This window comes from Hyaena hyaena, unplaced genomic scaffold, assembly GCF_003009895.1.
Source record: "Hyaena hyaena isolate Hyena2069 unplaced genomic scaffold, ASM300989v1 scaffold_529, whole genome shotgun sequence".
Lineage (NCBI taxonomy): Eukaryota > Metazoa > Chordata > Mammalia > Carnivora > Hyaenidae > Hyaena > Hyaena hyaena.
In genome coordinates this window covers 583,074-606,116 of record NW_024081162.1, presented here as the reverse complement: position 1 = coordinate 606,116, position 23,043 = coordinate 583,074, and the positions used below count along the sequence as shown (strand labels likewise).

At 37.1% G+C, this 23,043-nt stretch overlaps 1 protein-coding gene across 1 annotated transcript in view; it reads left to right on the top strand.

The window, feature by feature from the left end:
- The window catches only part of ADGRV1 (adhesion G protein-coupled receptor V1), a 500,208-nt gene that overhangs the window by 105,553 nt on the left and 371,612 nt on the right, over positions 1–23,043 (top strand). The window contains exons 46-55 of the mRNA XM_039255493.1: positions 1,100–1,275; positions 2,058–2,182; positions 5,389–5,546; positions 5,632–5,778; positions 6,088–6,195; positions 9,081–9,333; positions 10,291–10,425; positions 14,811–15,033; positions 15,362–15,566; positions 21,053–21,199. Of these exons, the coding sequence (XP_039111424.1) occupies positions 1,100–1,275; positions 2,058–2,182; positions 5,389–5,546; positions 5,632–5,778; positions 6,088–6,195; positions 9,081–9,333; positions 10,291–10,425; positions 14,811–15,033; positions 15,362–15,566; positions 21,053–21,199 (1,677 nt within the window). The remainder of the gene's footprint in view (positions 1–1,099; positions 1,276–2,057; positions 2,183–5,388; positions 5,547–5,631; positions 5,779–6,087; positions 6,196–9,080; positions 9,334–10,290; positions 10,426–14,810; positions 15,034–15,361; positions 15,567–21,052; positions 21,200–23,043) is intronic.

Genomic DNA, 23,043 nt, shown 5'->3' with positions numbered 1-23,043 from the left:
AGATTTTTCTGTTCATTAGGCAAATTAAACGTTGGAGAAATTGGGTTGAATAGATTTTTCTTTCACTGACATGATGGTATTTTTCCCCATGCTTGTATTTTGACGTATAAACAGTAAAATCCGAAAATCTTAAGTGCATGGGTCGTTGACTTTCAGTGTATGTATACAGCAATGTATCCGCCACTAAGATTAATATATTGAGTATTACCATCACCTAGAAGCTTCTTTCTTGTTTTTTGCCCTCACCGGAGGAAACTACTTTCTGATTTCTGTCATTGAAGACTTGTTTTGGTGATTCTTGAGGTTCATATTTAATAGAATCATATAATATGTACTCTTTGTGTCTGGCTTCTATTGGCCTACATGGTTTTTGAGATCTATAGGTTTGCGTCAGTTTTTTTTTTTTTTTTTTTTTTTTTAAGAGAGAGCATAAGCAGGTGAGAGGGGCAGAGAGAGAGTGAGAATGAGAAAAAGAGAGAGAGAGAGAAAAACTTATGCAAGCTCCATGCTCAGTGTGGAGCCCGATACGGGGCTTCATCTCACAACCATGAGATCATGACCTAAGCTGAAATCAAGAGCTGGATATTTAGCCAACTGAGCCACCCAGGTGCCCTTACAGTTGGTTCTTTTTTACTGCTGAGTAGCAGTGCACTGAATAGACCAGTATTTGTTTATCCATCTTTCTGTTGATACGCGTGTGGGTTGTTTCTAATTTGTGCCCACTGTGGCTGTAACTTTTTTTTTTTTTTTTTTTTTAACAGTGACTCCTACACTAGAATGAGACTAATGCAGTTATATAGCTAGGCAGAATGAAGAATTAGCAAACTTCAAGACATAAATTTATTTTTTACGTCTCAACATTATTTTTAAATGTTATAAAATTTATTTTTAGAGACTTCAGTATATCAACAGTGTTGAAAATCTTGAAAGTGGTAACCTGAAACACTTATAACTATTACATATTATAGGCATCAGTATTAAAGTAAAAAAGAAGTGATATTTTCTAAAATGTATTATCTTGTTGTCAAAAATGTATGTTTCTTTGTGTGTTGCAGAAATACTGTAGTCTAGTAACTTTATCTTTTAATTTCGTTTTCAGGCCCTACATGTTTCTGCCATATTGGACACTGAACCAGAGATGGATGAGCATTTTGTATGCACCTTGTTTAATCCAACTGGAGGTGGTAGACTGGGGGCTCGTGTTCAAACCCTGATAACGGTTTTGCAAAACCAGGCCCCTCTGGGGTTATTCAGTATCTCTGCAGTTGCAAATAGGTACAGTTTATTCATAAGGAAATTGTAACTTCTGAGGCTAAGTAGGAAATATCTTTTGACATAAAGAAAATGCAGAGGGAAATTGATCTCTGACTCTTTTAAAGGGAACTTTTCAAATCAGCAGATAGATCCAGAGAGGCGTTATGCCTTCTTGTAACAAGGAGCACCCAAAACCTAATCATGTCCTATATAATGGTATTATTAGAATTCTTATTTCCTTGGAATTCTCACTTCCAGGTAAAGGCTTGCACAATTTTGTATTTTTAATGATAGTAAAAAGCAAGAAATAATATAAAAGTATTTAGCTGTTCAAGTTAATGACTCTTCAAACATATTACTAACATGATTGTAGTTTGAAAAGTCCTCTGGAAGCTGACACATACTTGATTTTTTATTTCTTAGAAATACTCCAGTAGTTCTCATTTTATTACTAAACTAAGAATTTCCAGGATGATTTTTTTCTTTGTGATATGCTTTTAATTCATATAAGAGGAAATTTAGGAATGACAAAGCTTTATGTATTTTTTAGAACATATAGTATGAACTTACTGACTCTGAGTATTTTCTTAAAACCTCAGTATCAGATCACAGTGCTTTTTTTAACCTTCATAAGTTAATATTTTGAGCTGTAGGATCTCATTTTCGTGCTGTGTGAAATTTGTGGATCTATCTCACCTTGGTTATGTAAATTTAAGTGTATTAAATATATTCTAGCAATGTGATATATATGCTTAATATGTAGAAATTGTATTATTTTCTGCTTTCTGTAATCTTTTTTTTAGAGCCACCTCTATAGAAGTTGAAGAAGCCAACAGGACTGTATATTTAAACGTGTCACGCACCAATGGCATTGATTTAGCTGTGAGTGTGGAGTGGGAGACAATATCTGAAACAGCCTTTGGCATGAGTACGTTTGGTTTCTTGTAAGAACAAAATTTTAAAACCAAGAAAGATTGCATCTATCGGATTTAATTTTCTCTCATGAATTGTATCTTATGGATCTGTTGAAAATGGAGAACAGATGTCTGATTCTTTTATCGCAGCCACAAATATTTATTGAGAGCCTGTCATGTGTCAGGCATGTTATTGAACTCATGATATTTAGAATTTAGGAGGAGACAGAAATAAACTCAAGTAAAAATCAGTATGTAGTTTAAAACTATAATAAATGTTTTAAAGGAGTAATTCTAAGTGCAGTGAGAACATGAAGGAGTGCTTCCCAGGGATATCAGTGTTTGAACTAGGATTGAATGATGAGTGGGTATTGATTCTGCAAAGATCTGAGTTGAAGGAACATGGGGGGAAGGTGGGAAACTACCGAGGCACAAGTCAGGAGGCATAAAAAAGTGTATAAATGAAGAACTGTAGAGTGGACATTGGAGTTAGAAATAAGGGGAAGTGTTGACTTTGGAGAGCTAGGTAAGACCTGATTGTTGAAGAGCTTGAAGAATATGTTACGTACTTTAGTCTTTATTCTAGGGTTAATGGAAAGTCTCTGAGTGGTTTAGGCTTGCAGGAGGGTTGCCAGGTATATTTGTAGGGTGGTGTGATCTTACTTGCATTTCAAAGATAGTGTTCTTGGTACTGTGTAGAGAACGATTTGGCACAGAAGACAAGAGAGGATGAAGAGAGACAAACAGAAGGTCAGCCCATGGTAGCTTGGACGAAGTGATAGATTGGGTATGAAGGAGATTGCGGAGATAATTCCTAGATTTTTGGCTTCTGTGGTTGCATAGAGTGTCATACTCGTCAGTAAGAAAGGAAGTAATGAATGAGGACTAGTTGTTATTTTGGTGAGGGGAAGTAAAATGATTTAACACACTTTGAATTTGAGTTACTTTTGAGAAGACATTTTTCTAGACTCAACGGAAAGTTTCTGTTGCAGAGATAAATTTGAAAATCTTTGGCATGTATATTGTATTTAAAATCTTGGAAATTGATGTAAAACCTGGAATGAGGGGCTGTAGGTTGAGAAGGGAGGAGGGCCCGGACTGAGCTCTGAGAAGGCTCAAATTGAATTACTAGGGAAATGAAGAGGATGTAGCAAAGGAGACATAGAAGACCTAGTGGGAAACCCAAGGGAATGTGGGATCACGGACAGCAGCAGAAGAGCGTTTGAAAAACGAAGGAGTGATAACTATGCCAGTTGCTGGTGTAGAAGCCCAATAAGGTAAAAGCAAAAACTGTCTATTATAGTTAGCATCAGAGGGTGAATAAAAGGGCAGGAGCTATTTATAGAGGAATAGGGACTGAATAACATTTTGAATGGAGGTAAGGGAATGGAAACCTCCAGTACATGCACCTGTTTGAAGAGATTTGACTGAGAAGGTAAGACCTAGCAAAGGTAGTGATGTCATGTAGGTTTCAAGGGGTTTTGTTTATTCATTTGTTTAGTTTGGAGAGACCTAAGCATATTTAAATGCTGATGGAAAAGGCCTAATAAGTAGAGAAATATTGAATATTTAAAATGGAAAGTGTTTGTAGCGGTATAATTTTCTAAAAGGTAGGAAGTGATGGGATCCAAAAAAGAAAGATTATGATTTCTAATTCAGTTATCTCATTTTGGTTTGGAATCTGCATGTATTTTTGGAAGTACTTGTGTGGGTGGAGGTTGGAGATTCTTAAATGTCAGCTTTATTTATTTTTCATTCACCATCTTCCTGAATTATGGTAGGGAAGAATTAGGCCAGATGGTCAGGACCTTAATGTAAAACATTTAGACTCTTAATGCAAAAGCTGTAGTGTACCTTTAAAAGATGACAATAGGAATTAAAAATACTTGTTTTCTAGGAAAGGAAATCACTAATGGATAGTACATATGAAACATTGACATAACTTCTTGAACTTGTAATCTGAAAATGATCAATAACGTATAAGGAGCCTAGATTTCAACCTTGACATTTATTCTTATTGTTCATACATTAGCTAAAGTTTAAAAAGAACTTTCTTTGGGAAACTGGTATGATAATAAAACATATAGGTTTTTAAAAATTATTGTTCATGAGATAGGGATTTAAAATTTTTTTTTAAATGTTTTATTTATTTCTGAGAGAGAGAGAGAGACAGCATGAGCAGGGAAGGGTCACAGAGAGAGGGAGACACAGAATCCGAAACAGGCTCCAGGCTCTGAGCTAGCTGTCAGCACAGAGCCTGATGTGGGGCTCGAACCCATGAACCGTGACATCATGACCTGAGCCGAAGTCAGATGCTTAACTGACTGAGATACCCAGGCACTCTCATATAGGGATTTTTTTTGTCTTTGTTTAAACGTGCAGAATTTTAGGACATGTACCTGTGATAACAGGTTGATTAAAAACTTGACAGCCATTTAAAGTAGGGGAGTCTGCTTTAGCATTCTTAAATATATAATATGTAAAGCAGGAAATCAGTGGATGGTTATAGTTTCAAACTGTAGTCTAAGTTTTTAAAACAGAACATTTAACGTATTTCTATAAACCTACATATTATTAAACATTTCTCAATTATATTTTCACCATCTTTATAAAATTTGATAAAAATCATGTTGAGCATATTTCCCTTTAAAATATACAGTTAGTATTTTAGAGGCACCTAAGTGACTCCATTGGTTTAGCAACCGACTTTGGCTTGGGTCTTGATCTCATGGTTAGTGGATTCAAGCACCAGGTTGGGCTTTGTGCTGACAGCTTGAGCCTGGAGCCTCCTTTAGATTCTGTCTCCCTGTCTCTCTGCCCCTTCCCCATTGTCTGTCTCTCTCTCAAAAATAAATAAACATTAAAAATTTTTTAAATATACATTTAGTATTTTAAATACACTTTGGAAAAGTCTACATGTCTGTCTCTCTCTCAAAAGTAAATAAACATTAAAAAATTTTAAAATATACATTTAGTATTTTAAATACACTTTGGAAAAGTCTACATGGATTTAGAACAGTTTTAAGTGCTTTTTAAGATTCTTATTTTTAGTTATTTTTTAAAATCTCTGGCTTATATTTTTGTCTTATACACACACACACACACACACAATTTATATCTTGTAACAAACTCACAAGTAACACTGTTTAAACAATAAACTTGGTGTAAAGTTTCAAAGGGATTGTATTTTAGCAAATAAATCATGATTTATGTGTTTCAGGGGGAATGGATGCTGTGTTTTCCATAGTTCAAAGTTTTTTGGATGTATCACCTTCTGGTTGGTGTTTTTTTACTTTGGAAGATTCAGTATATGGTATAATGTTAAGAAAAGTGTCTTCTACTATTTATCGATGGCAAGGGATGTTTATTCCACTTGAGGTAAACATCAGTCATTTTATAGTACATAAAATGTACATGTAAACTTCAGATGACTCATGAATTACTGTTATTCCTTATTTCCTAGGATTTAAATATAGAAAATCCTAAAACTTGTGAGGCATTTAATATTGGTGTTTCCCCTTACCTTGTGATTACTCATGAAGAAAGAAGTAAAGAAAAGCCTTCTGTTATCAGTGTATATACATTCACATCTGGATTCAAATTATTCTTGGTAAAAAATTTCTTCATTTTTTGTAGGTTGCTTTATTTAAAAGGAAAATCAGATTTGTAAGATTTTAATGGAAGATAATGTACATTCTGTATTAATGTGAAAGCAGCCTTTTGCAAGTAGATACACATTTTAGCCAGGTGTCTTAATCCAGGATATTTTTGTCTGTCTTAAATGACACCTAAGTATGCATACCTACTGCTTAGAATGATTTTTCAAATTTTGAACTTCAAATATTAACTCATACAATTAGTGTATTCAGAGCCTTTTCTTCTTTAAATATTTTTTCCCATGGTTTTATCTTCCTTGCAGGTACAAACAATCATTATTTCGGAAAGTTCTCAAGTAAAATATTTTAGTTCAGACAATCAAGATTATTTAATTGTTGCAAGTCAAAGAGATGATTCTGAATTAACTCAGGTTTGATTCTTTTAAAATGAATTTTTAAAAAATACTCTATTTGAAACTCATCAAAGATGTAGTCTGTAAATTAAGTGTAAAAATCCACTATTAGTTGATTGAGGTAAAGTAGTAAAGTAGAATGTAGATATTAATTAGTCAGTTAATTTTTAAACAATGAGATTATAAATATTGTCTTCAAGAGCCAGACCAAGTGCAGTAATAAGCATGAATATTTAATTAGAATTTAATGGCTTTGGAAAACATTATGGAGAAAAATCATGTAACTTGACAGATGGTATCACTAACAATTTTTGATTTGCATTATCAAATGGCCACTTAACATCACCTCAGAAATTCCACATTTATCTAGTTAACTACATCTTATAATCCTAATAATGCTTATTTGATAATTTTCTCACTCCTTAGACTTGCTTACCTGCTTCTCGTCGCATTTCCAGCTGATGACTTTGTTGAAATGAAATCTACCAGAAAGGAGCTTAGTCATCTTGCCAAGACCAAATTCAGAAATCTTGAAACCCAGTTTTGTTCCTCCATCTTGTTATAGAGAAGTTTTCCTTCTATAACAGCCAGGCTTCTCTTGCCACAAGAAGGTTTAGTTGTTACCTTTGTGTCTACGATTGCTAATGTCTTTCTCTGTCGAATTATTGCAATCAGTGTAAATGTATAATCTCCAAAATTCAAAAGGAATTTCTTTCCTGATCTCACCCCCTTCTACTTTCTGTTTCATTTCTTTTCTCTCTTCTGTAGTAAGACACAGTGAAAGAATTGTCTACCTGCTTTTGTCTTTCCTCTTGGTCATTGATGACAACTGGGTTGCAAATTCACTGGATGTTTTTTGTCATTCTCTTATGCTGCTTCCTATTAGCATGTGACAGTTACCTCATCCTCAAATCTAAACCATCTCTTCTCTTCATTTTTCAAAAAAAAAATTAATGTTTATTTATTCGAGAGAGGGAGAGAAAGAGAGAGAGAGAGAGAGAGAGAGGCAGCCAAAGTAGGCTCTAGGCTCTTAGCCATTAGCACAGACACTGACACGGGTCTCAACTCACGAACCACGAGATCATGACCTGAGCCGAAGTTGGACCCATAACCAACTGAGCCACCCAGGAGCCCCTCTTCTCTTCATTTCTAAAGTACCACACAGGTTTGTCTTCTCTCTCTGTCACCCTTTTCAGTCTCGACAGCCAGTTCCTCCTTCCTTTTGTGAACTTTGAGTTCTTGGAGTTTTACGGGTTCGGTTTTCCTTCAGATTTCTTTTTCTTTTTGCTCAATCCAGGTATTTTCATCAATTCTTTGTCTTAGGTATCAGCTATAAGCTGTTTTCTAATTTTCTTGATAGCTTTTTTTTCTAATTTCTAGACTTACATGTCTAACTTCTTGTTGGCATCTCCACATAAATATATTTTAAGTATCTAAGATTTAACATATCCAAAACTGAACTTTGATTTTTCTCTATGAAACTTGTTGTAATGCTTGCTTTCATCTCAGGAAATAGCAACATCATAAATGCAATTGCTTAGGACCAAATGCTGGCATTCATCTTTCTTGATTAGTCGTTTTTATTCATTCACATCTAATTTATTACTGTTTTGATTATTTCTCCTAATAATGTTTTGACTACAGACATTTCTTTCCATCTCTGCTTCTCCCTCCCTAGTCCAGGCCCTATCATTTCTCTCCCACACGGTTGGAGTAGCTCCCCAGCTGATCTCAGAACTTCTTCTCTGACTCCTTATATCCCTTCTCTGTCAAGTAGCTGGTGTCGTCTTCTAAAAATATTACTTCATGTTATTCCTCATTTTATAACTATTCAGTGATTTCCAATTATATTTAAAATAAATTATAAGTTATTTAATTATGGACTATAAATAACATAACTATATTTCTTTATTTACTCCACACAGGACAGGATTATGTCAATACTGTCCCTTTTGCTCTGTAAAGGATCCCTGCGGCAAATTATATTGTCATCTTCACAAAGGATACCTCATGATCTTACCTCTCCAGTCTTACTGTCTTCATTCCTTATCACTATCAACTTCCTTCTAGTTGGACCAGTCTTCATTCAGCTTATGACAAACATTTTCTGCCTTAGAAATTTTGTCATGTCATTCTTTCCAATTTTATTTCCCTAGTAACACCCATAATTTTCTGTCATATCACCCAGTTGTTATTTTCAGCATTTGTCTCAATCGAATCATCATACATTTATTTCTCAATGTTTTTATCGTTTGCCTTTTCCTAACTGTTAGTAAGATCCATAAGGCCACTCTATCCATAACTCCTAGCATAATGCCAGGCTCACATAAGGTTTCCATCTGTTGACTGAATAAATATAATTCTGCAGCTGACCAGATTGTTTAAGATACAATGTAGATTCAGGATCTTCTTTTAATTTTAAACATGTGAACTCTCACCTTAAAACCTTGTATACATTGCCACCTTCAGGACTAAAAAGTTTTGGTCTTTTTTTTTGTTATATTCTATTGCTTGAACAGTGACTAAGGAATGATGTTACAGCATCAGAAATTTTCTTACCCAGAACTGAATTTTTCATGTTTAAGTGACTTCTCCCCTGTTTTTAGCTTTCCTTTTCTCTCTCTGTGACTTGCCCCTACCCAGATGTATATTTGAAATTGATTTATTTTCAAATAACTTCTTTCTCACTCATTCTCTCTGTGTGTGCTCTCACACACACACACACACACACTGATAAAGAGAGAGCAGTGAGAGAGCATCAGTTTTGATATTTTCTTATTTATGAAAGTATCCTCCTAACTAAATAAAGGGGACTAGGAGAGTAAATGCATAATATTGGTTAAATTCACACAAGTACTAAATTCCTAGTCATGAAGGGTTTTGTATTTGAACATTTCCCACAGGTCTTCAGATGGAGTGGAGGAAGCTTCACGTTGCATCAGACACTTCCTGTCCGAGGTGTGCTGAGCATAGCCTTGTTCGCCAGGAGAGGCTCTGTGTTTTTAGCCATTTCCCAAGTTAATGCCAGGCCAAATTCCATTTTACTCAGATGGTCTGGCAGTGAGTTTATTAACTTTCAAGAAGTGCCAATCAGTGGGACAACACAAGTTGAGGCCTTGACTTCAGGCGATGACATTTACTTAATCTTTGGTAAGAAGATATTAACAATTGTAATATATACACTGTTGTTGAAATTATCTGTTATTCATATAGTATGATCTGTATGAAAACGTGTAGCTCTTGGAATAATTTTTTAGCTAATCCATTTCTTCTCTCTTTTGATGTTTACTTAGAGAGAGACAGAGAGAGAGAGCGAGCGCGCATGTGCCCACACAAGCGCAGGAGGAGAGGCAGAGAGAGGGAGGGAGAGAGAATCCCAAGCAGGGTCTGCACTGGGAGGACAGAACCCAGTGCGGGTCTCCATCCCATGAACTGTTAGATCATGACCTGAGCCAAAACCAAGAGTCATATGCTAACTGGCTGAGCTGCCCAGGTGCTGCAGCTAATCTGTTTCTTAATGGATAAGGTATTGACTGTCAGCTACAAATGGATTTTAGAAAAAAAACACATTTTAAGTGTTACATGTATAATATTTAGATTATAAATAATCACATTAAGGTTATATTAAAATAAAATTTGGGATGTGTATGTAAAGTGGAAAGATCTGTGAAGATCTCATATCCAAAGTGTAAACAGATAACATTTTATGCGACTGTACTTGGGGAGCCATGGGTAAATTATAGTAGTAATAAATAGTGCTCAGCGACCTTTGATACGGTTTCAAAATATTCTCTGAATATAAATATGCTTTCTTTTCCTAGTGGAACGTTCTTAGGTGAACCTTCAACCTTCTTAAAATTTAAACAAAACATGTGTCACCTTTCTTTAATATCAGATCATGATTAAGCAGTGGCCATGCTTCATGTGGTAAATGCAAAAAGACATTTGAAGTGTTTTCTACCAAGTTGTATTTTTGTTTAACTAAATGAATTTGGAGGAATATCCTAACTAAATTTGTTTTTTAAACTGAATTAAATATTTTAATAATTTTTTTACTGGGTAATTTTATCATTTTTTTGCCTGTAACATTTGCATTAAAATTTGAATTTTACTCCATTATTATAGGGAATCAGAATTCAATTGATATTTTCATCTGGGAGACAGGACAGTCTGCTTTCAGATATTTTCAATCCCTGGATTTTGGTAACATTAATAGGATCTACTCCTTTACACCAGCTTCAGGAATAGGTAAGCATGTTTAAACTAACTAGTTTGAAATGCAGTGTGGAAAGCTAAAATAATTTTAATCTTACTGAGTTAAAGATAGTATCACTTTGCCAGACACTGGGTATTTTATAAGAATGTAAAATTAAGATCTTAACAGTAGTATTTCTGGAAATCCTAGAAATGCAAAAGTACTAATATGTTTTAAATGGGCATTGTTCTTGAGAGGAATCAGAATGAAATATGGCAGAAAACATGAGTGAAGGATAAAGTAAGGTAAAAATTTCTTTTGTCTAGAGAAAAATGAAGAGTGACATTGCATATAGTATATATTTTAAATATGAAAGCATAAGAAGATAACAGGTATCTGCATTGACATATTTTTAAAAAGTCAGAAAATGATTGTTCACTCTCCCATCCTTCTTCCAGTCTGATCCTTTCTTGACTTTCTGTGCTTTAATATACACATCAGAAATGTAAGCAATATTTTTACTCACAGATGTTTCAAAAGCAAAGTCTGTTAATGAGAAACCAAAAGGTAAATGTTGTCTGGAGGTTGTAGGGTGATTTCTGGGTTGGTGAAGAATCATTTGGGTGGACCAGTGATAACAAGGCATACAGGCTGCCAGCAGTTGGCATGGTGAGCTTTTGGGGCTGCCTCCCCAAACAGGTGTGAACAATGCAGGGAGCACACTCAGTGAGTCATCATGTCTCCTGTTGAGGTACCCAGAGGAACTTGGAAGCCAAACCAAGTGACTCAGCAGGTGAATCTGGATGAATCAAAGTTCCACTTTTAAATTGAGACATAGGAATTTTTTGTGTGAGTCAGACAGGATTGTTTATTATTAGACATTGTATGTAAGTCATTTTTTAACGTTATGAAGGATTCTTTTTTAAATTTGTTTTCAAATTTATTTATTTTTAGTGGGAGTGGGGGAGCGGCAGAGAGAGAGAGAGAGAGGGAGAGAGAGGGAGGATACTAAGCAAATTCTGCACTGTCAGCACAGGACTCAGTCCCATAAACCATGAGATCATGACCTGAGTCAAAATTGAGTTGGACGCTTAACTGACTGAACCACCTAGGCACTCCTAAAGTTATGAAGAATTCTTTGCCTTCAGAGGTCTGGTTGGAGAAGCAAGAAGAATATTAAGATAATAATTCAAGGTAGAATTCCAGTCCCATTTGCTCTGTCACTGGTGTATTGAAGTGGGTAAGAGGTTTCAGAGGGGAGCTTGAGCTTGGCCTGGGTGGGCTGGTAGAAATGTAGGCAGGGGGGAAGGTGTGAGCAAAAGAGAAAAGTAGAAGTATACATGACGTTGAGGGCACAATGAACTGACTAGAGTGGTAGGGACAGAGTATTTGACTCAGTGTGGTGGTGGTAAGGTTGAAAACACACTAGCATCTATACAAAAATATTTGGAATGTCATGTTCACGATTTGATCTGTGTTTGGATGGTTCAGTGATTCCCCAGTACTCTTGCCTTAGAAACTTTTCATTCTGTTAAAATTTTAAGGAACTCAGAGTGCCTTTGTTTGTGTGAATTCTGTCTGCTAATATTTATTGTATTAGAAATGGAAAAGGAGAAATATTAGATACTTCTTAATTCAGTTAAGAATGAAAGCAGTGAACTTACTACATGTGAACAAAAATAACATGTTTTATTTTTTTAAAAAAGTATTTTTTAAAACAAAAACCTTTGTACAAAGAGTGATACTACTTTCTTATTTTTGCAAATTTCTTAATGTCTGGTTTCTTATGTCTGTGTCTGTATTCTTTCTACTACAATATTATCAGTCATATGGCCTCTACAAAATTCCACATATGCTCATGAAAGAATGAGAATGATGTAGACAAGCAACATCTTAGAATTACTACAAAAATAGTTTTGACTTCACAGACCCTCCTCAGTCTCAGTGACTGTTAGGGATCCGGTGACTACACTCTGAGCATTATTAGGGTAAAGACATCCTTGAAGGCATTTCAAAAGCAAGTGATGATCAAAAGCATGTTTTATAACTCCACCTAGCTTTGGTGTATAGAATATGCTGGATACAGTAGTTTGCTACTGCACGGGCAGGAGTTAATATAGAAGCCTCTGCAGGATTTAGAGATGTAGAACTGAAGAAATCAGAGGTTTAGATTTTGGAGACATCGATGCATTCAGGTAGCTGAACTCATAAAAGCTAGAGTCTACTTATGATATTGAGAAGAGTAGAAGATTTAGCACAAATACAGGAATCTCTTCTCACAGTTTCTCTCTTAGGTGCCTGACTGCAGTTTTCTGATTCAGGCACTGTAATCTTCAGATTCTGTTTCCTTCAGTCACCTCACCTGCTGATGAGGAATCAGCATTATCTATCTCTCACTTTTTATGGATTGTCTATCTCATTGTGCTTTGTTTCCCTGTGCCCTCTTCCCTTCCTGGCCCCGCGTCCGTGCTGTGTTTTCCCAGACCCTGGCCACCTGACATCTGGACCATTACATCATTGTCTGGCCTCTACTCGGCTCACTGTGCTGTCAGAGTCCTGTGTGTATCTCTGTTTTGAGAATCCTCTTTGTAAATAACTTCTCTTGACTTGTCATGACAGGCCATAAAGCTGTGACTTTCTTATCATTCACTCAGCAATTGATTTAGTGAATAAATTACACATCTTTCATCATGTATTTGTTTGCGTCTACTTGTCATTGAATTTTATGCCTTTATTTTTGCTTTTCTTACACCTCAAGTTTTCAGGTGGACTAACTGTACCTACTTGAGTCACTTATTATAATTCAAAATAGTTTCCTAATGAATGTTTTTAAGGATGACAAGTGCTGCTTGAATAGCTTATTAATTGAAGTTATAGAATTCTCTTTAAAGATTTTTAAAGAAATAGACTAGGCACAGTTTCTAAAACAATTTATGAAAAATTCTGCCAGAGGCTTGTTAAGGGACCCATTGTGAGGTCTCTTTATTTCTTTTGTTTCTGTGACTTGAGGTTGTAGAAGTATGAAAAGATTGTAAGTAATTATTTAGAATGCCTTATTATAGATCCCCTGAAAGCTGAAATTATGCATTAAATAATATTCAAGGAGTTTCTTATTTTGAATATGTCAAATATTAGATTGGAGCCATTACTGTGAGGATTACATATTTATTCTGGTTAATGACTTGACAGAGATTATTGGGTGGTGACAGAGTTCTTTAAATGCAAGAAGAAGAATGGATATGACAGAAATGGCAAGGACATATACACTTGTCTTTCTTTTTTCCTTCTCTCCTTCATTATTTAATAGAGTTTTTGAATGCCAGTTATGTGCCAGGCATAGTGGTAGGCCCAGAGGAAACAAGATGAGTTCTAGTCCCTGCTCTGAAGAAGTTTAACATGCAAGAGGGAATGGAGACATGATATATAATCACACAAAAAGTTTCTAGGTACAAACAGATAACTGCTGTGCAGGCATACCTGCTCTCGTAACACAAAATGGGGAAGACTTGACCAGGCCTAAGGGATGTCCAGAAAGCCTCTTTAAGGAAGAGTCTTGTAATTAATGTTCCTGGAAAGACACTGGCCCCTGCCCCTCTCCTTAATTCCCCAACACTCTCAGCTTCACCGAAACTATCACCTTTGAAAAACCATCATCTCTGGAAATCATTTTGATGAATTCATCATTCTCTTCATCCCTGTGGAGTCACTGTAAGAAGCCCTCAGGAGGCTTCACCCTCAGGAGAAAGCGATTGTCATCTCATCTGTGTGTGCCCTAGACCATGTGAGCCCTAGTTTCCACACCACGGGTCCACGTCTTCCCTTCCCAACTTTGTAAACCCTTCTGCAGTGCCTCTCAGAACAGACACAGTGTCTCTTGAACTTTTCTCTTAATGTCCCTCCTTGTACTGGAAACTGCTCTGCCCTGAGGATACTGCTTTCCATGGAGCCTTCTCTGGCTACTCTGTGTGTTACTGATTTCTTCTTCTCCTAGATCTCAAAGTGCTAGGAATGCTCACTCTAGTACTCAGTCCTTAAATGATCTCAGCCAGTTGCTTTCCTTTGGAATACTTTTATTTATTTGTTTTATAGTTTTGATAACTGGAAGGGAATTCCGTGAGCTGAGCCCAGATCAAGAGTCAGATGCTTAACTGACTGAGCCACCCAGGTGCCTCTATCCAGTGATTTCTCATTGATAAAGTGGATAATGGGTTTATTGTTAGGTTAGTTTGATCATTTCACAGCATTTAAAAAAATTACTATTTACATTTAGTTATTTCAAATAATATTTTGATTTTCAGAAATCAGATCATATTTAGTTAATTCAGACATCAAAATGGAACTTGGAGAGTTGAAAAGATTTTGCTTTGGTCCTACCATGGGGAACATGTGAAGTAACATTCACATTTCACTGTAGTTGCCTTTTCTTTCCTTCCCACAGTCCACATACTTCTTATTGGCCAAGCTATGTCTGCACTTTACTGTTGGAATTCAGAGCTGAATCAATTCTCTTTTATTCTGGAAGCACCATCTGCTCATGATGCAGCTTCTGTTACAGTAAAATACCTTAATTCAAGCAAGAATTTAATTGCTCTAGTGGGAACCATCCACTCACACATATATGAGCTGGCCTACATCTCCAGCCAGTCTGACTTTATTCCTAGGTAGGTTCACCATTTTATATGGAATCTCTTTATGCTCACCATAGTTTTTCTAGGACACTTAATTCTAAGTGTTTATTTAATGACTGAAAATATATAAAATATAAGGGTAATTTATAATCTAGAAATTTGATTATGTTCCATATTTCTTACATGTATTCTTTTAAGCAAATCATAATTATGAGCATTTTGTATTATAATTTTATTTATGAAATGTGATTTTTCCAAATATTTAATATTAATCAGTGTTCTGAGAGTTTTATGTGTAATCTACTCTGTATCTGACTGAGATTTGTTGTAGCTGTCTTATTTGATGTGCTTCTTATGCTAGTTCAGGTGAACTGATATTTGAACCTGGTGACAGAGATGCTGTAATAGTGGTAAATATCCTTGATGATACAGTTCCAGAAGAAGAAGAATTCTTCAGAGTTCAGCTTAAAAATCCAAAAGGAGGAGCAGAGATTGGTATTAATGGTTATGTAAAAGTAACTATTCTGTCTAATGATGATGCCCATGGAGTCATTGGATTTGCTCAGGTACAGATCCCACACTTAGAAGTCAAAATGATTTATTCATTGTATTTATATATTAGGTGTTGTCAGCACTCAGTCCTACTTTGAGTATCTTCAACCTCTCTCCCTTCTCTTTCCCTGTTTCACCCTGACTGTGCATTTTAAGGTGTACTTGACCTTAATGTCTTATAATTTATAGTCCTTCACACTAAACCCTCTGAATCAACGTGTCCTAAACTTTTTTTTTTTGGTACCGATTACTCTTATAAGATTTAATTTGAAATGTTTCCAATTGGCCTTGGTCCTGGAGTTTGGCTCTACTATTAGCCTTATCTCTAGAGGGTAATGATGAAATAAGTCCCAAACAGACTATATACTGTGTTTCGTCACACACATCACCTACAAGTATATTACTGTCCTGTTTGTATTGAGGGAGGGAGGGAGGGGAGGAGGGAGGGAAGGAGAGAGATTTATAACTGTAGTTGCCTTGTACACATGGAGCTGCTTTCCTCTGAAGAAAGAGAACTCTGCAGATGTTCTCAGGTGGATTTCCATGCTCAGAGTTCATATTCCTTTATTCATGAATGAATATTTATATTCACCCTTTATATTATATCACTTAGCCCTATTTGCAAACTCTATCCTGATTTCTTAACTACAGTGATAGCTGCAGCTATCATGTATCGTTCTCTGAAATCTTCTGCAAGTAAGGAAAACCCAGCTCAAAATTGACTTAAATACCGAGAACATGTCCCCAGAGAAGGTAAGCTTCACAGTTGGGTGGATACTATGTCAGCATGGCTCAGATTCTTTCCATCTCTCCACTTGGCCAACATAAAGCTGGTTCTTCATTTGGTTGTTTGAAAGCTGATGTTACTGTTAGGGCTACTGCTTTCTTGTTCATGTCCAGTTGGAGAGAGAGACATGTGGCTCTTGGAGTAAGGACGAGATTTCCCGAAAGTTTTTGGAAAACTCTTCTTATGTCTCATTGGCCAGAACCAACAAGGCCACTCGTGCATCTGTTCGTTAATTTTTTCATTCGTGTAGCGTTTTTTTTGTTTTTTTTTAGCAAAAAACTGATGCTAAAGGTGTTAGAGATATAGTAAAAAATAAAATAGTAAAATTCTTTATCCTCATTGTCTTTAAATTATAGATGAGGCAAAGGGAGATAGACAAAGATGTAAGAGGCGTTTGTACTGTATCTGATGGTAATACGTGCCATGGAGGAGTGTTAGGTTGGGAGAACAGATGGAGATTATGAGGGACAAGGTGGGGGTGTATGCAGAGAAATAAAACAGAGGATATCAGGGAGGGCGGCACTGAGGATGTAGGCATGGAGGACGTGGGGGAAGAACATTCAAGGCAGGGGGAACCATCAACAACAGCAGGAGCCCTCAAGTGAGGCCTCGCCCATCTAGTGTATCAAGGAGGTCACTTTGGTCGAAGTCAGCCCGAGAGAGAGGAGGCTGAAGGAATGAAGGGCCAAGGGCCCTGTTTCAAGCATCCTCAACAGCACCCACAGTTTTGATGACTTGCCAGGAGGACTCAAAGGACTCAGAGTTCCATCATTTCCATACTGTGATTTATTACAGTGACAGGGATACAAAGTAAAGTCATCAAGGGAAGAGGCTTATGGGGTGAAGAGCAGAGGAAGCCAGGTGAAAGCTTCCAAGAGCTCTTCCCAGGGGAATCACGCAGGACACATTTAATTCCCCCAGCATTGAGGTGAACTGTGACAGCATGTGAGATGTGTTGCCAACCAGGCATGGTCATTAGAGACTCAGTGCCTGGGGTCTTCCCTAGGAACTGATCACGCAGGCCCTCTCAGCCTGGCACATACCACAATTCCAGACTCTCAGAGTGAAAACAGGTGTTCAGTAAAAACTACATTGTGTGTATAGTTCAGGCCCAGGGAGCCAGTATGAATTCTGGGAATGGCGGGAATCTTCCTGTAACCCCGCTTCCTAGACATCAGGCAAGGGCCAACCTTCAAGCAGCCTTTGAAGGATAGCAGGGAGGCTACTGTGTGAACTCACTCCTTCACAAGCCCCTGAGTACCATCATGAAGTTAGCCCCTGATGGAAAGGGTTGGAGTGGAAGAGCAACATGACCCAACTCACATAACCACCTTGGGGGTGCCTGGGTGGCTCATTCGGTTGAGCGTCCAACTTCACCTCAGGTCATGATCTCATGGTTCATGAGTTTGACACTGTGCTGACAGGTCAGTGCCTGGAGCCTGCTTCAGATTCTGTGTCTCCCTCTATCTCTGCCCTTACCCTGCTCATGCTCTGTCTCTCTCAAAAATAAACATTTAAAAAAACCTTTTTAAATAAAAAAAAAGAACTACTGTGGTCATAGAATTGACCTAGATTGTAAGTGGGTAAGGACAGAAATTGACAGGAAATTCAGTCATGGCAGTCATTCAGCGGTAAACCACAGAACTGCAGGAAGAAGGAGTTTGCCTTTTAGTGAGAGATGTACAACTGTATTAAGAGCATGTTTGAGGGCTGAGATAAGGAGTTTCGGACGTGTTAATGTCCTTAGTGCATGCTTGCAAGGGTTGTAGTATCACCCTGTTCCCCATTCTGGTCGTCAGCTTTTCCTGAAGCACCTCTGCCCAGGAGAATTATAATGTGAGCCATATATATAATTTTAGTTTTTTAGCTCCATAAAAAACCAGAAATAGGTGAAAATATTTTTGCTATTTTATTAACCCGGTATATTAATCAACATAAAATGATTGATGAAATACTTTATACTCTTTTTTTTCATACTTTGTCTTCAAACCTCCAGTGCAGTTTATACTTAGACCAGTCACATTTCAGGTGCTCAGGAGCCCATGTGGCCAGTGGCCACTGTGTAGGACAGTATAGCTCTAAGGTGTGACTAGTGGTGGGAAAGGTTAGAAAGAACACTACCTCTGTCCTCACCAGGTGGAAACACGACTTGTTTCCTCACTTTCTTCCAGTTTTTGTTGAAATGACAGCTTACCCGAAAGGCCTTCCCTGATTGAAAATTGTTAATTCCCCACCATCGTGTACCTATTTACCCTGCCTTGTTCTTCTTTATGGAATTTATAAAGGCCTAATTTGTCTATTGTCAGTTTCTTGTCCTAGAATTCAAGGCTATGAGAGCTGAGATACTGTTTTGTTCACAGCTTTATGCCAGAAAAATGCACACAGGAGGTGTTTGTATCAACCTTTCATAGTGCAAGGGAGGGGACAGAACACTCGTGTGGCTTTCTCGGGGTCATACAAATCACTAGGGCAGAGCTGGAGTTCCTGGAGCCAGAGCAAACGTGCTCTGCTGTATGGTGTCATTCTCTCATCATTAAGCCTTGCTGCAGATGGAGAACACATTCTTTTCCTTAACCATTTAAGCATGGTAGATTTCTCTTTTAAAAAAAATTTTTTTTAAATGTTTATTTACTTTTGAGAGAGAGAGAGACAGACAGACAGAGACTGAATGGAGGAGGGGCAGAAAGAGGAAGACACAGAATCCGAAGTGGGCTTCAGGCCATCAGGACAGTCTGACAAGGGGCCGGAACCCATGAACCACAAGATCATGACCTGAGCTGAAGTCACATGCTTAACCGACTGAGCTACCCAGGTGCCCCAGATTTCTCTTTATGAGGCTTATTCCTTCCCAGTAGATAATATCCTGGGTTCTTTCAATCCATTTGCTAGAATTCCTCATTACAGGCCTCTTGTTCTAAGATAAGATTTAGTAGAGAGTTTCTTGATAATTTTCCGTTTTAAATCCTTATTTTACTAACCCTTATCGGTAGAGGGCATGGAGTCAGAGAGGCTTCTCTTTGAAAAGGCATTGTTATATACATATTTTATTTTATTTTTTTAAAGATTAAAAAAAATTTTTTAACATTCGTATTTTGAGAGAGAAAGACCCAGAGTATGAGTGGGGGAGGGACAGAGAGAGAGGGAAACAGAATCCGAAGCAGGCTCCAGGCTCTGAGCCGTCAGCACAGAGCCCAGTGTGGGACTTCTTGAACTCACGAACCATGAGATCATGACCTGAGCTGATGTTAGACACTTAACCAACTGTGCCACCCAGGCGCCCCTAAAGATTTTACTTTTAAGTAATCTCTACACCCAAAATAAGGGTTGAATTTACAACCCTGAGATTGAGTTGCATGCCCTACTGACTGAGCCAGCTAGGCACCCCATATGGGTATTTTAAAATCAGTGTATTTTCTATAGGAAGGTTGAATGCTTTGAGCGAGATATTACTATGTAACATTTGTAACAATATGTTAAAAATGCAGCTTGGGGCACCTGGGTGGTCAGTCCCTTAAGCATCTGACTTTGGCTCAGGTCATGATCTCATGGTTTGTGGGTTCGAGCCCCGCATTGGGCTCTGTGCTGACAGCTAGGTCAGAGCCTGGAGCCCGTTTCAGATTCTGTGTCTCCCTCTCTCTCTGACCCTCCCCTCCTCACGCTGTCTCTCTCTCTCTCAGAAATTTAAAAAAAAATGCAGTGTAAGACACTGCGGAAGGATTGGCCATCTACTCTGATTAGCATTCTAAATACAAGCTCTAAAAATTCATGGAGGAATTTATTTTCGGATTACCATAGTAAAAAGGCAAGAAAAAGATAACTGGATTTAAAAAAATCTTTATACTCCAAACTCTTCCTTTATTGCTTATGGATAAACTAGGGGTGTGGTAAGAAGGGATTCCTTCGAGTATTAATTTTGAGGAAAAGCTCATTCAGCTGCTGGCAAGAGATGCTACAAGTGTTGGAGGAGGAGTTCGCGTCACACTAAAGTAGTAATCAGTCTGGGACAAAAGAAAAATGCTGAAGAGCATAGGTGAGAAGAGAATGTGAGATTCTAACACAAGAGAAGGGGCTATATATTCTGGCAGAAAAATAGTTGTAGAGACTAGGGACTAAGGATGAAGCCCTGTCAATGGAAACAGCATAGGCAGTAGAAACATTTCAGAGTATACAATTTCAAGGATAAGAGTAAGTGAACGGAAAGTGTGCCCTGATTTTCACTGGTGTTTTTACATTTGGGTGGACCTTAAAGTCCATGTAGACCAAAAACTTATTTTACAAGAAGGAAACAAGACCTAGAGGGATTGCTAGAAGTTGCACAGGGAGAGAAGACTTCCCTCAACTCCTGACTCTGTGTCCATTCATTTCTACAAACTTTGTACACTGTGTATAATACTTTCAAAAAAGTATATGCTTTCTGGGTATGGAATATGAAAATGACATATGCTCATTGAAGAAATTTGAAAATTATGAAAAGAAGACGACAAAGTAAAAATCATCCTATAAAATTAACATTTTAATTTACTTTAACTTAGTCTTTTGTTTATTCAAGTGTGTATTTTAGAAATAAAATCATGGTCATCTTCTACTGCTGTTTTTTTAATGATTGTTTTTCACTTATATCATGTTTTCATGTTGCATCATACTGTTTAGTATGACTTAGTATTACTTAGGTAATGTCCATTAATCCGTTGTGATTTCCCGTGTGTTTTTCAGAATTCGTTATATAAGCAAGTAGAAGAAATGGAGCAAGATAGCCTAGTAACCTTGAATGTTGAGCGCTTAAAAGGAACATATGGTCGTATAACCATAGCATGGGAAGCTGATGGAAGTATTAGTGATATATTTCCTACCTCAGGAGTGGTATGTAATTTACAAAATTATGGGAGAGTCACTTTTAAATTATGGTTACTATTGATGTATGGGACCAAACCCTGCCTTATGGATGAAGTGTTTGAGTTTGACCATGTCAACACTGGATTCCTACTTATCACCATAGAGAGGGATACAATTTAAGGTTAGTTTTATTATTATGATTTTTTGTTTGTTTTTTCTTTAATACCCAAATTATCTGTTAAAAAAAAGTCATCCCTTTTTAGGTTCAGTACATCAGTTGGCCAAATCACAGACGTATTACACTGTCAGAAAGATAAATTACACTGGAGGTGGAAATGCACTTTCAAGATATGCATAAAATGGAAGCAGTAAATAGGGAATGAATCTATGTAAGATAGTCAGACATATGAAAAAGTAGATCAGAATTGCTGAGTGATGTAGGTTGAGTTCCCTGTGGATAGACTCTGAGATTAAGAGTTCTGGGCAGTTTAGTGGGGAGGCACACCTCTAAGGAAACAAGGAAGGTAGGAATGTGCAGAGGGGCCCTTAGTCTCTGGGTTGTTGTACCTAAGGCTGAGTCTGTTCAGAAGTTCTGGAGCTGAGCTAGTCCTCTAGAGTTTATTTCCACAGGGAGCAAGGAGACTGAGCATTTGCTTCCCCCTTTTAGCCATTCTTCACCTCACACCATCTTCTGGGTGGAGCATAACCTTCAGTGGAAGTGTACTGTAGCTGAAGGCAGTTCCCAGTGACACAAAAGCTCTTATTCCCACCAGTTGGGGTATGGGCAATCAGCCCTAAAAAGGGATCTGGGCAGAAGATCACTTTATCTACTATTATTGGAGGACAGTATAAAATTGGGGCAGAGGTTGAAGGATGGAATCACATTGGGTCAGAAAAGTAAATGACTTGAAAAGAGAGGGTTTTAAGAACTTTTAGTTCCTAATTGGAAGATGAGTAGTATTCTTGACTCGTCTTGGGTTTCTTAGATTTATCCATAAAATTTTCCCCAAGTGCTTTTGTGAAGAGTTCCTTTAAAAGGCCTCTCGTTGAATTATCTCAAAAAAAGATGGGTGTGTGTTAGGTCTACCATTTCTAGGCTTCTGTATCATTCAGAAGATTAGAAGTTCAGTGCTTTAAAAATGTTCTGGCAAATTTTATTGCATTGAGTATGTACTTTTATGCAAGTTACCAAAACTATAAGTTGTATCTGTCAGGTTCTGTGCGTTCTGAATTATATTTCCCCAATTAATATTTCTTATATCAACATGATTAAAATGATTTCTAACTTAAATGCATTATAGTATCTTAAGTGTCGACTATATTTGGAAGAATTAATTATATTTACTCAAGAGTCAGTAAACTTTTCCTATTAAGAGCCAGATAGTAAATATTTTAGACTTGTGGGCTGTTATGGTCTCTTTCCCAGATTCTCACCTTTGCCTTTGTAGCATAATAACTGTGTTAGAGGATATATAATCAAATGAACTTGGCTACATTCCAATAAAACTTAATTTTAAAAAATGGATTTCAGCAAAGGATAGTAGTATTCAGACCCCTGATTTTATTAATAAAGTGCTTCAGTTTATATCTTCAAGTGCCTTATAAGGTGGAGAGATGAGTGTCAACAAAATGGGCTTGGAATGCTAGTTTGAATGATTGTAGCTTGTAGTCGTGTTGTTAGAGAATAGGGTATAAGGTGGGGAACATTGGGAAATGACATTCAAGGAACAGACAGAAGCCCTATTAGAAAGGATTTCAGATGCCTTTTAGCAAATTTGGACTCTAGACAGTCAAGATACAAGAGGAGAGAGAGATGCTCTGATTTGTATCTCTTTTTGTCTTTCTCTACCTCTATTTTGGTTCATTTATTG